The sequence below is a fragment of the Emydura macquarii genome, unplaced genomic scaffold (genome assembly GCF_026122565.2).
Source record: "Emydura macquarii macquarii isolate MOO-44397 ecotype Brisbane River unplaced genomic scaffold, CSIRO-AGI_Emac_v2 contig_1253, whole genome shotgun sequence".
NCBI lineage: Eukaryota > Metazoa > Chordata > Testudines > Chelidae > Emydura > Emydura macquarii.
The window spans coordinates 68,976,232-68,989,231 of NW_027131390.1; the positions used below are offsets into that span (position 1 = coordinate 68,976,232).

The 13,000-nt window shown below is 42.9% G+C and overlaps 1 protein-coding gene across 1 annotated transcript in view; it reads left to right on the forward strand.

Moving 5' to 3' along the window:
* CERKL (ceramide kinase like) overlaps positions 1–13,000 on the forward strand; it is a 102,410-nt gene that overhangs the window by 35,283 nt on the left and 54,127 nt on the right. Inside the window, 1 exon segment of the mRNA XM_067549087.1 lies at positions 8,214–8,453. Coding sequence (XP_067405188.1) covers positions 8,214–8,453 — 240 coding nt within the window.

The window sequence follows — 13,000 nt, forward strand, 5'->3', positions numbered from 1 at the left end:
AAAGGAATAAATCCTTACAGGGGATATCTACGCTGCAGCTAGAAGCGAGCCTCCCAACCTGGGTAAACAGACTCGAGCTAGCACACTAAACTTAGCAATCTGGACATCGCAGCTTGTGCTGCAGCATAGGCTTTCAAGCCCAGATCCCCTAAATTTAAGAGCCCATGCCACAATGTCCATGCTAGCTCAAGCTCTGCTATCCTGTCTGCCTGTGGGGGAGGCTTGTTCCAAGTTGCATTGTAGACATACCCACAAATACTAGCCTGGTTAAAGGAAGGGGGAAATTGTCAATTGTTGCAGGCAGATAGACCAATAGAGCTGGTCTGCAGCAAGCAGGCTGTACCTTGGTCCCAAAGGAAATGGGAGACATCAAAGTTAAGCCATTTTTGCCTGGGCAATTGAGGAGAATGTCAAACGTAGGTAAGATCATATGCATATAAGTTTTCTTGTTACTTTAAAGCCATTTCTCTGAGAACTGTGTACCTTTTAGCAAATATATCATACTTCTGTGTCATTGCAAGGTGTCCACAGGTTCCTGAAGGGAAACTTGCAGGTGCCAAGCCTGTTGGGCCCACTAGGTATCACAGTTGGAAACCAGAGGGAAGTAACGTGGAGATGCAGTTGGATAGAGAGGTCCCACCCCAAAGAGCAGTAGAGGCAAGATCCTGTCACTTGAAATGGGGGGGTATACTTGGGAGACTAGAAAAGGATTTTGGAAGGGGCATTTACCTAGGGATGTGACAGTAAATCAGGCACTTAAAGTTAGTGGATATTTTCCGTCACGTCCCTAGAGCCCAGGCTCCAGGCCCAGTCCAGAAGTCTACAAGCAATGAAACAGCCCCACAGCCCAAGCCCCACGAACCCAAGTTGGCTGTCAGGGCTTTTTCTTTGCTGTGTAGACATACCCTAAAGGGTAGCACATCCTTAGGAGTGAAGTCAGGCCATTATCTGGCAAAGTACTTAAATGTGCAGAAAGTTCAGCATCTCAGTATCCCTACTGAAAATAATGCTTTGCCAACTTGGGGCCTTAGTGAATGGCATGACTAAGTAGTACTCAGCATGTCACTGTACTAGAATTGAAATTGTTGCAGACAGTAGATTAGAAGGACAATGGGAATGGAGGCTCCAACATGGTAGTGGGAAACACAGGCCCTGGGCTGCACAGAGGTCAGGGGGATCACCCTGCAGCCCCTCCTCCCCTGGGACATGGACTCAGTGGTGAGGCTGCACCCAACCGTGACACAGTGCAAGGGCTGGGCCTGCCACAGAAACATCCCAGGGCCCTGCCCCTCTGTGCCAGGTGCACTGCAACAGCGAGCAAGAGGGACAGAGTCTCTCATACCCAGCCCTGCCCTTGATCCAGATGTAGGGTAAGCAGGCTCAGTCCAGGATCCAAGTGTGGAGGGGTTTCATGTGGGGTAAGAGGGTTCTGTGTGGGGGAATCTAGGTGCGGGTGGCTCACTGGGGGGGTCCAGGTGCAGGGGGATCAGGATGCACAGGGTCTTGTTGTGGGGTTCCAGGTGCAGGGGGAATGGGACTCTATGAAGAGGGTCAGATGAAGGTGGTTGAGGCTCAGTGGGGGAGTCTGGGGGGAGAGAGGGCTTGGTAGGGGAGGTCTGAGTGCTGGGGAGTGGGGTTTGGTGGGGTGGCATGTGGGTCTGGGTGCAGCTGGTTGGGACTCAGTGGGGAGTGTCTGGGTGTGCGGGGCCCAGAAGGGTGATCCAGGTTCAGGGAGGGTGGGGCTCAGTGGAGAGGAAGTTCGAGTGTGGGGAGCTCTGCAGTGGGTGGTCTCGGTGCAAGAGGGTGGAGCTTGGCAGAAAAGTCTGGGTATGGGGGGATTGGGTGGATGGGGGACTGCTCCCATACAGTGACTCCTCCCCCCACAGCTGGGGAGTGATGGGGGCAGGAAAAGGGGAAGGATCCAGCTCCGGTCCCAGCCCTGGGAGCAGCCCATGTAGGGGAAGTTCCGTCCCCTTCAGCCCAGCTGGGACTAGCAGCTGGAGCCCGGCACATGGTGGGACCACCAGCGGGGGCGTCCCCAGCCCTGTCTCTCCTGGGCTCCAGGCACACCATGCAGGAAGCAAGTGAGAAGGACAGAGTCTTGCATGCACTCCCTGCCCTGCCACCCAAGGCAATGATTTACATCTCTCCCAGCTGCTCCCGGTGCCTGAACCAGACGTGACCACTCAGGACTGCTGCCTGGGAGGTGCATAGGAATCAATTATTCTGCGGGAAAAAAATAGAATCTGCGGAGGCATGTTAATTCTGTTCTTACACGGTTCCCCCAGGCATATTATATGTTCAGATCATAGTTCCTTTTGACTTCAGTTGCAGCCGTGTGTGGTCAGCATTTCTGCAAATCAGACCCCAGGATCTCAAGTTGGGGACCCAGAAAATGAGGAAGAGTTTGGTTTCAGTGACTTGCCTAGCAACACATAGGAAATCTGTAGTATAGGCAGGAATAGAATCCAGTTATTCAGGGCAGCATTCAACTACCTTAACCGTTAAATTATTAATTCTCTTCCTGCAGTCCTCTGCTTCATTCACTTACATGCCTTCCAACCTTTGTAACAAATGAGGTAAGGATCCAACAGAAAGCAGCCTCACTAACTAGTCAACTCATTCATCCCCCCAGTTCAGTCCAGCTCCTATCTGCTCTGCATTCAAATCAGGTGGCGTCCTCCTCCACCCTGCCATGGTGCTAGCATGGGGAGCATAGAAAGCATAGGAAAAATAGTGATGCTACTCTCAGTTTGGGGGCCTCGCACCACAGCAGATTGCAGCAGTGTGGAGGAGCTACTGCAGGGAAAGTCCTGTTCAGTCCTTGCAGCCCTGGGCTAGTGTGTGCAGATGGACTATTCAGAAAATGTAGCTGCCACACTCTTAACAAGTCTCTACTGAGCTTGTGTGAACTGTTTTTTTTTTTTTTTCCCAAAGGCTTAAAATTTGGCCAAATCTGCATGTTTCTGAACAGGAACAGGCTCAGCTTGGACATAGAGGCAAATTCCCTGGCAAACTTCAAGTACCTGTACCAAAGCATGGAGCTGCTAGACCTTTTCAGTGAGACAGTTGTATGAATTTTTTTTTAACCTGGGCAAAACAACATATTTTCCTCTAATGTCATTTTCACAAATGTATGAACTGTTTTAATTGGAACCTACCAAAAAACAAAACAAAAAAAAAAACAAAAAAAAACCTAGTGTGAGGCAGGCACTTATTGTGGAAAATTTCAGTCTTAACAATTTAAGTTTGATAAAGTTTTAAATAACCTTAATGTGGTCTTATAATGGGAAGGGTAGAGCAACCTTAAGTACAGGTGGTGGTATCTGCTCTGACTATGATAAAATTTCCATGAATATTGGTAATCAGCAGGAAAGGACACCCACCAATGTTCCTTTGTCTTACTTTGTTTATTACACTTCCCTATCAGATTCGTAAGTCTTACGAGGCTCTTGTGCATCTATTCAGTAGCAGCAAAATAGGGAACTTAGGGGCGGGAGAGATTCTGATCTCAGAACATTTTTAACTCCCTTCTGAAATCTGGTGGTTTTGCAGCAGATCAGTCTACTGACCAGTCTACTACTCCTACCCATACCCTCAAAGTTCATCAGAGTCCTTTCTATGTATAGCATCCACAATGAGGTACTGGTATGTTGCTTGGAAACTTATATGGGATAATATTAATCTCCTGCCTACTGACCCTTCTGCATAGTCATGTAAGGTGTGTTGGTGGTGAGGTGGGTGGGAGTGGTGACTCCTCACTCTCCTCTTCTGGAGATACATCACCACTTTCTGTTGACAAGGGTGTAGAAGGCCCCTCTCTTCTCTCAGCTGTCTCTACATCCTCAGAGTTTACCTCTGGGAACTCAGGGTCATATACCTCTTGCTGTGAGTCACAATATTAACAGCTTTTGGTAATGATATGTAATTTTCCACCAACACTCAGCTGGTAAATTCTTAAAGAATCCCTTAAAATTTTCCATTCTTATTCAATATGGGCTAAAGGCACCATGGCTCTAAAGTGCCCCAGGGCAAGGAGTTTTACCTCCTCCCCAGGGATTCGTATTAATGTCCTTAATCACATCTCTCCTGACTAGAGAAATCTGGGCTCCAGTGTCTCTCCAGCCCGACACACTTTACCGTTTACTTTGGCCTCTTTAATAAGCTCTGTGTATCTCCATGAGGTCAGACCTGACAAAATTAACTAGAACCCTCTCTGTCACCACTGTAGTCTCTGACCTGAGGGTAGCTGCATTAATTTGGGGTGACTGGGGAGTATATTTGGATTCTTCCATACATAAGGCATTGCTGCTGCTTGTCTTCAGGGGACCTATGTAAGAAACCCTTTCTTGGGCCTTCCTCTTGTGTTGGGGTCTGATAATCAGGGTTACCAGGCGGGGACTGATGAATGCTAGTTTTTTCCACTCCCTCCTTTTTCCCAGGAGCAAACCAGGGATCCGATTGTACTGCAGGCTTTTGCCTTTCTGTTTGGGACCTGCGCTCTATGAATGGTCTTGCTCATAGGTATAACTGGCTGTCTACACAATAGAAGCCGCAAATTTTTCCTGTACCACAGCTATCACCAGCTCAGAGCAGACATCAAAGAACTGCTCCTGAGCAGACAGATCTACCAATTTGTCACAAGTTTCTTCCTCTTTACTTTTTATCCATTTCCTCAAATAATCTCCCATTTTATGAACATAATCTCTGTGTCTTAGTTTACCAACTTTGCTGAGGTCTCTAAACTTTAGGCGATATGCCTTTGGAGTAGTTTGAAACCTTTTTAGCACAGACCCTTCACAGAATCACTTACATCCATATAATTAAATGCTTGGAAAGCTTTACCAGTCAGTTTGGGGAATAAGACCACCATTCTCCGGTCATCAGGCATGTTGTGTACGCTGCATATCCTTTCAAAGGTGATCAAATATTCTTTGATGCAGTCAGTACTGTATCTCTACCTGTAATTCAAGCACAGGTTATCCCAGCTATGTGATCTCTGGTGAGGGGTACCTGTGGGCTGACGGTTCCACCCTTGCATTTCCAGCCTTTTAAGCTTCTACTCCCTTTTCATCTCCATTTCTTAGCCTTTTGCCTCTTGCTGTTGCTTTTCTACTTCCAGCTCCTTCTCTTGACCTTCATGCTTTTGTCTTCCAGCTCTAGTGTTCTCTGGTGGGCCTCCTTTTGCTGTTGCTTTTCTTGCTTTCTCTCTTTGGCTCTCTCCATTATTTCTAGCTTTCTGGTCTTTTCTGCTATTTCTCTATCTTGGTCAGTTTGAGTTTCAGGGCTGCCTCACTGGGAGCTGTATCAGGCTGGTTTTCTAAACCTGCACCTCCCTTGGCCTCAGATCCTTTTGGTAGATCAGTCAGATCTCCTTGCAGCTTATCACATTTCATCACATTTCTTTCCACATTTTTCTCTAATAGAAACGTTATATGCCACCCTTTGGTAAACTTACTATGCATACATCTGAACCAGGCGATTCCTGTAAAACTTCTATGTACTCCCGATCCACCAAGAGGTCCTAGAGTATTCAGAGAAGAGCCATGAGGATGATTAAAGGATTAGAAAACATGCTATACAATTATACCCTCAAGGAGCTCAATCTTTTTTGCTTAACAAAGAGAAGGTTAAATGGTGACTTGATTACAATCTATAAGTACCTATATGAGGAACAAATATTTAATAATGGGCTCAATCTAGCAGAGAAAGGTATAACATGATCCGGTGCCTGAAAGTTGAAACTAGACAAATTCAGACTGGAAATAAGGTATACATTTTTAACAGTGAGAGTAATTAACCATTGGAACAATTTACCAACGGTCGTGTTGGATTCTATCACTGACAACTTTTACATCTATATTGGATATTTTTCTAAAAGATATACTCTAGGATAGCAGACAAACAAATGAATGCAAGCTCCCAGTGCAATGCTGTAGCAAAAGGGCTAATGTGATCCTGGGATATAAAACAGGCATGTAGGAGTAGGGAGATGACTTATCTCTGTATACAGTCTTGGTGAGGTCAATGTCAAAATATTACATACCATTCTGGTGTCCACATTTTTTAAAAGATGTTGATAAATTGGAGAGGTTCAGAAAAGAGCAACAAAAATGATCTGAAGACTGAAGAAAATGGCTTACAGTAAGAGACTTGAAGAGTTCTATCTGTTTAGTTTCTCAATAAGAAGATTGAGAGGAGACTTGATTACAATGTAAAACTTCCTTCATGGGGTGAAAATACTGTATTCTAAAGGGCTCTTTAATGCAATGGAGAAAGGCATAGCCAGAATCAGGGGCTGGAAGCTGAAACTAGACAAACTTTAATTAGAAATTAGGAACAAATTTTTAACAGTGAGGTTGATTAACTACTGGAGCTAACTACCAAGAGAAGGAGTGGATTTTCCATTTATTGATGCCTTCATATCAGGACTGGATGCCTTTCTGGAAAATATGCTTTAGCCAAGCAAAATATTCATCAGTCAAACATAAATTATTGGGCTCAATATAGAAGTAACTGTGTGAAATTTAATGGCCTGTGATATGTGGGCAGTCAGATTAGATGATGTAATGGTCTCCTTTGGCATTAACTGTAGGACTAACTATAACTTGTTTGGATAGAAAGATTATCTGTTGTGAAACAGATACTTGATTATTCCTTCTTGTGGTTGTCTTTATCAATACAGTCCTTGTAATCAGCCAGAGATAGGTTTAGATGTGTTGCTAATATTCACCATTCCATTTGATGATCCTGAGCTAGGTAGAGTCAGAGAATCTGAGGCAAATGTTTCCTCATATCGTAAATTCTTTCCAGACCGTTTTTAGACTATCTGCTAAAAATAAGGTTTGCAATTCAGTGGATTAATGAACTTTCTGGTGCCATCCCTGGTTGTTAAACTGTGATAAGAATTGAGACTAGTTACTCTCCTTCTCAAAGTGGGGTATCTCTTCTGAAGTCCTTGCTCAAACCTTAAGTTATTTTTGGATATAAAGGTTTCTTCTTCTGCTATCCTAGGAATGCAAGGTTTGAAACCTTCTCTAGAAAGAAAAAAAATATTCATTTCACAATTTCTCTCCCTTAGCTTCAAGACTGTTAGTGGCAAGTATTCACTCAACAGAATCTTTTATGGGTTTTTCTAAAGAGGAAGGCAGAAGCAAAGACTTTCTTGGGGATTTAAAAAGCATTTCTGAAGTAAAGCCCACATGCTTTCCCTTCCTTGGTGGACAGGGAGAGGGGGGAGACATTGGACTTGCTGTAACTAAACAGAGGATATAGAAACACTTCCCCAGGGTACAGGACAATCTCTCATGTCACCCCTACCCTAACTCAGTTTGGCTTTAAGGAATCAACTCTCTCTACTTTGGCATTGGCCACTGTTGGAAGACAGGATAGATGGGCCAGATGGGCCAGATGGGCCATTGGTTTGACCCAGTATAGCCATTCTTATGTTCTTATGACGTGAGAATAGGCGGGAATAGGCCTGCATCAGCTTGAAATGGGTCAATCAGTACTTCTAAAAGAAGTATGTCAAGATGGCATCCTCAAAGTCTGTTTTCATAACTGTTGCATTCATCTAGTGCTCCCAATCCATTGCCAGTCTCCAGGGACTGAGGGTTTAAATTGCCCCTAGAATATGAAGCTGTTTTGTTCCAAATCAGACTTAACTGAAAATTTCAATAGAAGTTAACACCGGTGACCCAGTTCTGATTTGGTTTATTTTGTGTGTGTGTGGAGAGAGTTATTTGCTTTCTCTGATCTAATATTTTCTAGTATTTGACCTAGTACCTTTCTCATTCCTGGAGATTATGCAGTTATACCCAATGAAAAAATAAAGCTGGCATTCTGATAGCTGCTACTAAGACCATGCAGTGATTTAGTGGACACAGAGAGCTTGTTATATGAAAATGAATTAATACAAAATGGAAGATTTACAGTTTTTGTAGACAGAACCTTCTCTAATTTCTAAATGTCAAAAAGAAGGCTCAAGATCGATAGAACTATGCTAATTTCTTACTGGAAGATTTGAAACCTAAATACTGGAATATTGGGCAAAGAACACAATCAGTGATTTATGCAACTGATGCACAGTGAATCAAAATATGAAGATATAGACCAAACAATTAAAATATAAAACACAGTATATATAATATATGAGGTTTCTATCAATGTGGGATATGTGTTAATTATTAATACAGTTTTCTTTCTTTTAACAGGTGATTCCAATATGGACTTATCATGTAAAGAGGAATCTGTTGAAATGAAAGATATATTTTCTGTAAAACTGAAACGTCGTCGTTTTGTAGGTCAGAAGAAAGGTGGCATGTTATTAGGTATCACAGTTTTTGTATGCCTGAAAAAAGAAAATAAACTAAAGGACTGTGCCATCAATTTTTTAAATTCAAGTGAAGACCACTGCTATTCCTGGTTTAGATGTTTGAAAGAAATTTTGAATGGTAAGCACTTCCTCAAAGATAATTTATTTCTAAATTCATTATAGTTTTATTATGGAACTGATTCTGTTATATGTAATGTATTCGATATGTAATGTTGAATGTGGGTTACTGTTGTCTTAGAACAGCTTATTGTTTGGAAAGTAAAAGGTAAACATTTCAGTATAAAGGACACAGATTACAGTTGAATTCTTTTGCTTGCTAAGGAAATTTATAAACTTGCTTATTGAGATTTCATGTAAAATTTAAATTAAGGTAGAATAATAGTAAAATTCTAAATGTAGAAAGTAAACAGATTAATTGTGGTGCTTGGAAATATGCTGTCATGTTCTTAATAAATTAACTATTTCTACAGCAGTTTATGCTAAAGTCTAGAGAAATTGGATGAGTTAATAAAGAAATAACAGTTTTCTATTGAGGTCTCCACATTTTTATTTTAGCAGCAACAGTCTTTAGTGAGAATGTTTCCAATGGAGTCGAGGTGACAGAACCAAGTTGATACGGGAATCCAGGAGAGAGAGAGATGAGATTAATCCTGAGTAAAATTTTCCAAAATGCCTAAGTTCTATTTTGAAGAGTAATGTAGGAGCTGAAGTCCAATTGACTTTCAGTGATATTTAGGGTATGTCTATACTATTTTCAGTGAGAGCAAGCTTCCCAGTCCAGGTAGACAGACTTGTGCAAATAGCAGTGTGGATATTGCAGCTCTGGCAGAGACTCCGGCTAGCCCCCTAAGCTCAGACCCAGGAGGTCAGGTGGCCTTGGACTCTGATATGCTATCTGAGCTGTAATGTCCACACTGGTATTTTTTGCATGCTAGCTTGAGCCCTAATAACATTGGTCTGTCCACTTGCCGAGAACACTTGGTCCCAGCTGTAATGCAGACATACCCATAAGGTCTTAGGTGCCAATATCATTTTGAAAATGGCACTTGAACTCCAAAGTCACTTAGGTATTTTTGAATATTTTACCCAATATTCTGAATGAACTTGCAGTGTAAGTGACAAAGGAGAACAGAGATTTGGTTAGACGGATGAATGAGGGAAAGGAAAGTGTAGATGGATGGGAATACCATAGGATGCTTGAAGGCTGAAAAAAGGAGCCAAATGAAGTGAAGTGTGTGACATTACCCTGGGTACAATCTGGAATGTTGAACAGCAGTGTCCCCTTAACTCTTTAGCCTGGGGTGCCTTTTACATTGCTTTGTTGTCAGAAGAGCACAGCCTTCAGCATGAAAATTCATGCCCAGCTAAATACATGAGTGCTTTGACTCTGACTCATGAATTACTAACAGAGCGACACCTGCAAATCCTAGCCTCGTCCTCCCAGAAATGTTTGTCTTGTACATAGAAAATCTGTCATTTCATCAAAGGAAAATTATAATGCACCAGCCTCATCATCCCAAATGGAGTTTCCAACACACTCTAATCCAATTACGCTAGTTAAGATAAAACAATAAAATAAATTTAAGTACAGAAAGATAGATTTTAAGTGATTATAAGTGATGAGGCATAAGTCAGGATTAGTTATAAAAGAAATAAAAGAGTAAAATACAAGCTAATGCCTAACTTAACAAGATAAGTGAACTTAAAAGCAAAATGTTTTGTCTCACCATACACTGCAGTAAATTTCACAGGCCGGGTATCCTTTCAGCGTAGGACCCCTCCCTCTTAATTTAGTGTTATTCAGATATTCATTGATGTAATGACCAGAAAGATGGGAGGAGGAAAGATGAATTGTAGGCTTCTGTCTCTCATTTTTATATTCCTCTCTCTTTTCGAGGATTACCCCTAGCTGGGGTGCAGGCGACAAGCAATCGCTTTGTGTGAGGTTTGAACCGTTCCTGTGGTGCAATGAATTTTTTTATTCACACCTTCCCCCTGCCAGAGAATGGCCACTTAAGCAGGTGACGGTTTTTTAACACCTGGCTGGGGCAAGCGTGTCTTTGTCTCTGAAAAACTGGTTTGTGGGCATTACCCAGAATTGCAACATATTTCACTAAAATCATACAGTAGAATCCCATAACTTCAGATACGTTGTTGCTACATATATTTCAGTGGAATAATAATGTTCAGCAGATATCGACTATTCAAATGATACCTCACAAGGCATACTTTGTACAAAATTTACCATAGTCTTGTAAAAGTGGTGAACATAATAGTACAATTTGTCACAAAGAGTTTGATCATGATGGAGGAAGTAAAATCAGGAGTTTGAGGGATTAGGGTTAGACCTGAACAGTAGGAGAGACAATGTGGAAGTCTGAATGTTTGATTACACTAATGTCATTCCATTGATTTAAATGGAGCTAGCTCACTTACATTGGTGTGAGGTCACAAATAGGTTTGGCAACTGTGCTGTGCCATGACTATAGGATTTGCCAATAATGAATTGTATGTTTACGACAGTCTCCTGTTGTTTCAACAGTTGGGTATAATTAGTTTCAGTTGGTCTCAGCTTTTTCAGGACATCATTTTTGATTGCTGGGATTAGAAGTGATTCAGATAGGTCACTTCCTTCAATGCTTCTAGTTTGCTTCTTTCATGTGAATGAATAAATGGAGTGGAAATGAAGTCCATGTGAACCATCACCTGAAGAAGAATATCTTGTTACTGTATAGAAAACTTTAAGAAAGATCTCTGAAAAACAGATGGACACAGTAGCAAGATATTCTTCTTCAGGTGATGGTTCACATGGACTTCATTTCCACTCCATCCATTGTTCACATGGACTTCATAGGTGTCCCATATGTGGGAGATCGGATTCTTTTGGTTGGTAGTATCCGGTGGTGCAGTGCCTGAGCCCCAGGTGCTCTCTCACCCTCTCCACCTCCACCTCAAGGGCATAAAAGGCGGAATAAGCCAAACTGTGCCTCAGTTCCTCCTTATGGTCTGTGGCAGCAAGATGGAGCCCCTGCAATGTCTGCCCTTTCTCTGCATGCTGTGCCTATGTTAGTTTGTTTGTTTGTTAGTTTTGTAGTTAACTGCTTGTTGGAAAATTAATTTTATTTTTATATACACACACATGCATGCACAAGATAAGTTTCAGGTAGCCTAGAGCTCTCCATTTCCGTGATTACTAGTACTGTGGAAGAAGCCAAATCATCAGGATTTAAGGCCACTACGATCCTTCATGTGACAGGCACTCCCAGTTTCTATTCTGTCTTGGAGGAGGACACTTCCTGGAGCAATGTTCTGTTTGTTGTCCTTTCTTCAAGTGCACTCTGAGACTGAGGGAAATCTGTCTGAAGCTGTTCCTCCTTGAGATCAAGCCTCAGACACTGAGAGCAAGGTGTCAGCCAGGCCTCAGCCATCTGGTCAGTCTCTGTTCATGCCCCAGTGAGCTGAGATTCCACCTCAAGCTCCTGGGCCACACGTACTCAGAGATCCCATTCATCTGCCACTACCTAGGCAGCAGTGCCTTCTGATAGGGGTATAAAGGAGCACTGCTCCAGAGATTAGCGAAGATGCTGGTTGCTGTCCCTGGCACCTGGCAAATTGAGACAAAAGAGTCATCAGACTCATAAGTTGTCTCAAGCTCATTCATCTCAAGACTATGAACCTCACAATGCCCCTTCTGACACGCTCAGGCTGTCCTCCAAGTCAGCACATGGGACACCTTCTAAATTGGAGAACTGTGCTGCTCTCTGCTCTAACCCTGGCACTAAGTTCCCTGGTACCCAGAGCCTCAGCCCAAAGTGCCTCTGTAATTGAAGCCCTAGTAACTTCCATCTCAGGAACTACCTTGGTGCCAACTGTATTGACACTTAAACCATACACAGTGCTCAATTACTTACTGGTGGACCCAGTACCTCTTGAGAGATTGAGGGTAGTAATATCCAGACCACCAGCTTCAGAGTGACTGGTGCTCCAAGTTAAAGAGGTACTGCCTTCTCCTATACTGAGATAGGGCACATCAGTCAGTCTCCTATACTGAGATAGGGCACATCAGTCAGTATACTCCTTTTTCTCCTCTCCTTGGTATAGTAGGAACTCATCCCCCACCCATCTATCTTCCCCTTCCTGGGTAACCTATTGGAAGTCAGGAAAGATTCTAGGGAGGGATACATGAAGGAGAGTAGAAAGAGACCTGAGAGTTCATAAAGGTCATAGTACCTGGTAAAACCCTATGTGCGTCCTCCACTTCAGTACAGCTGTCCTCACTAGCTGTGGCCTTCGTGAACACCCTGGGATATGTAGCTATACTGCCAGGAAGCTTACATCCTCATTTGTCTCTATGGCTAGTTCATCCTCCTCAAAAAGACAAATGAAGTTATCTCAGACAAACCAGGTCGTACAACCGTGGATATTTGAGAGACAGGAGGAAGGAGAGTGAGGAAGACCATCAGCTGCCAGAGGACGAACAACTGATCCCTACTGCAATCTCCTCATCCTTCTTGGAAGAGACAGTGAATCCATCTATGTCTGTGTCCACTGACAAATTCAAGGTATTGCAGAACCCATTGAAGCTCGTTTAAGAAACCTTGGCTGTACTGTGGGAGGTAGTTCAAGAGAACAGCACAAATTCTTGCACATTCTACATTTGTCTAA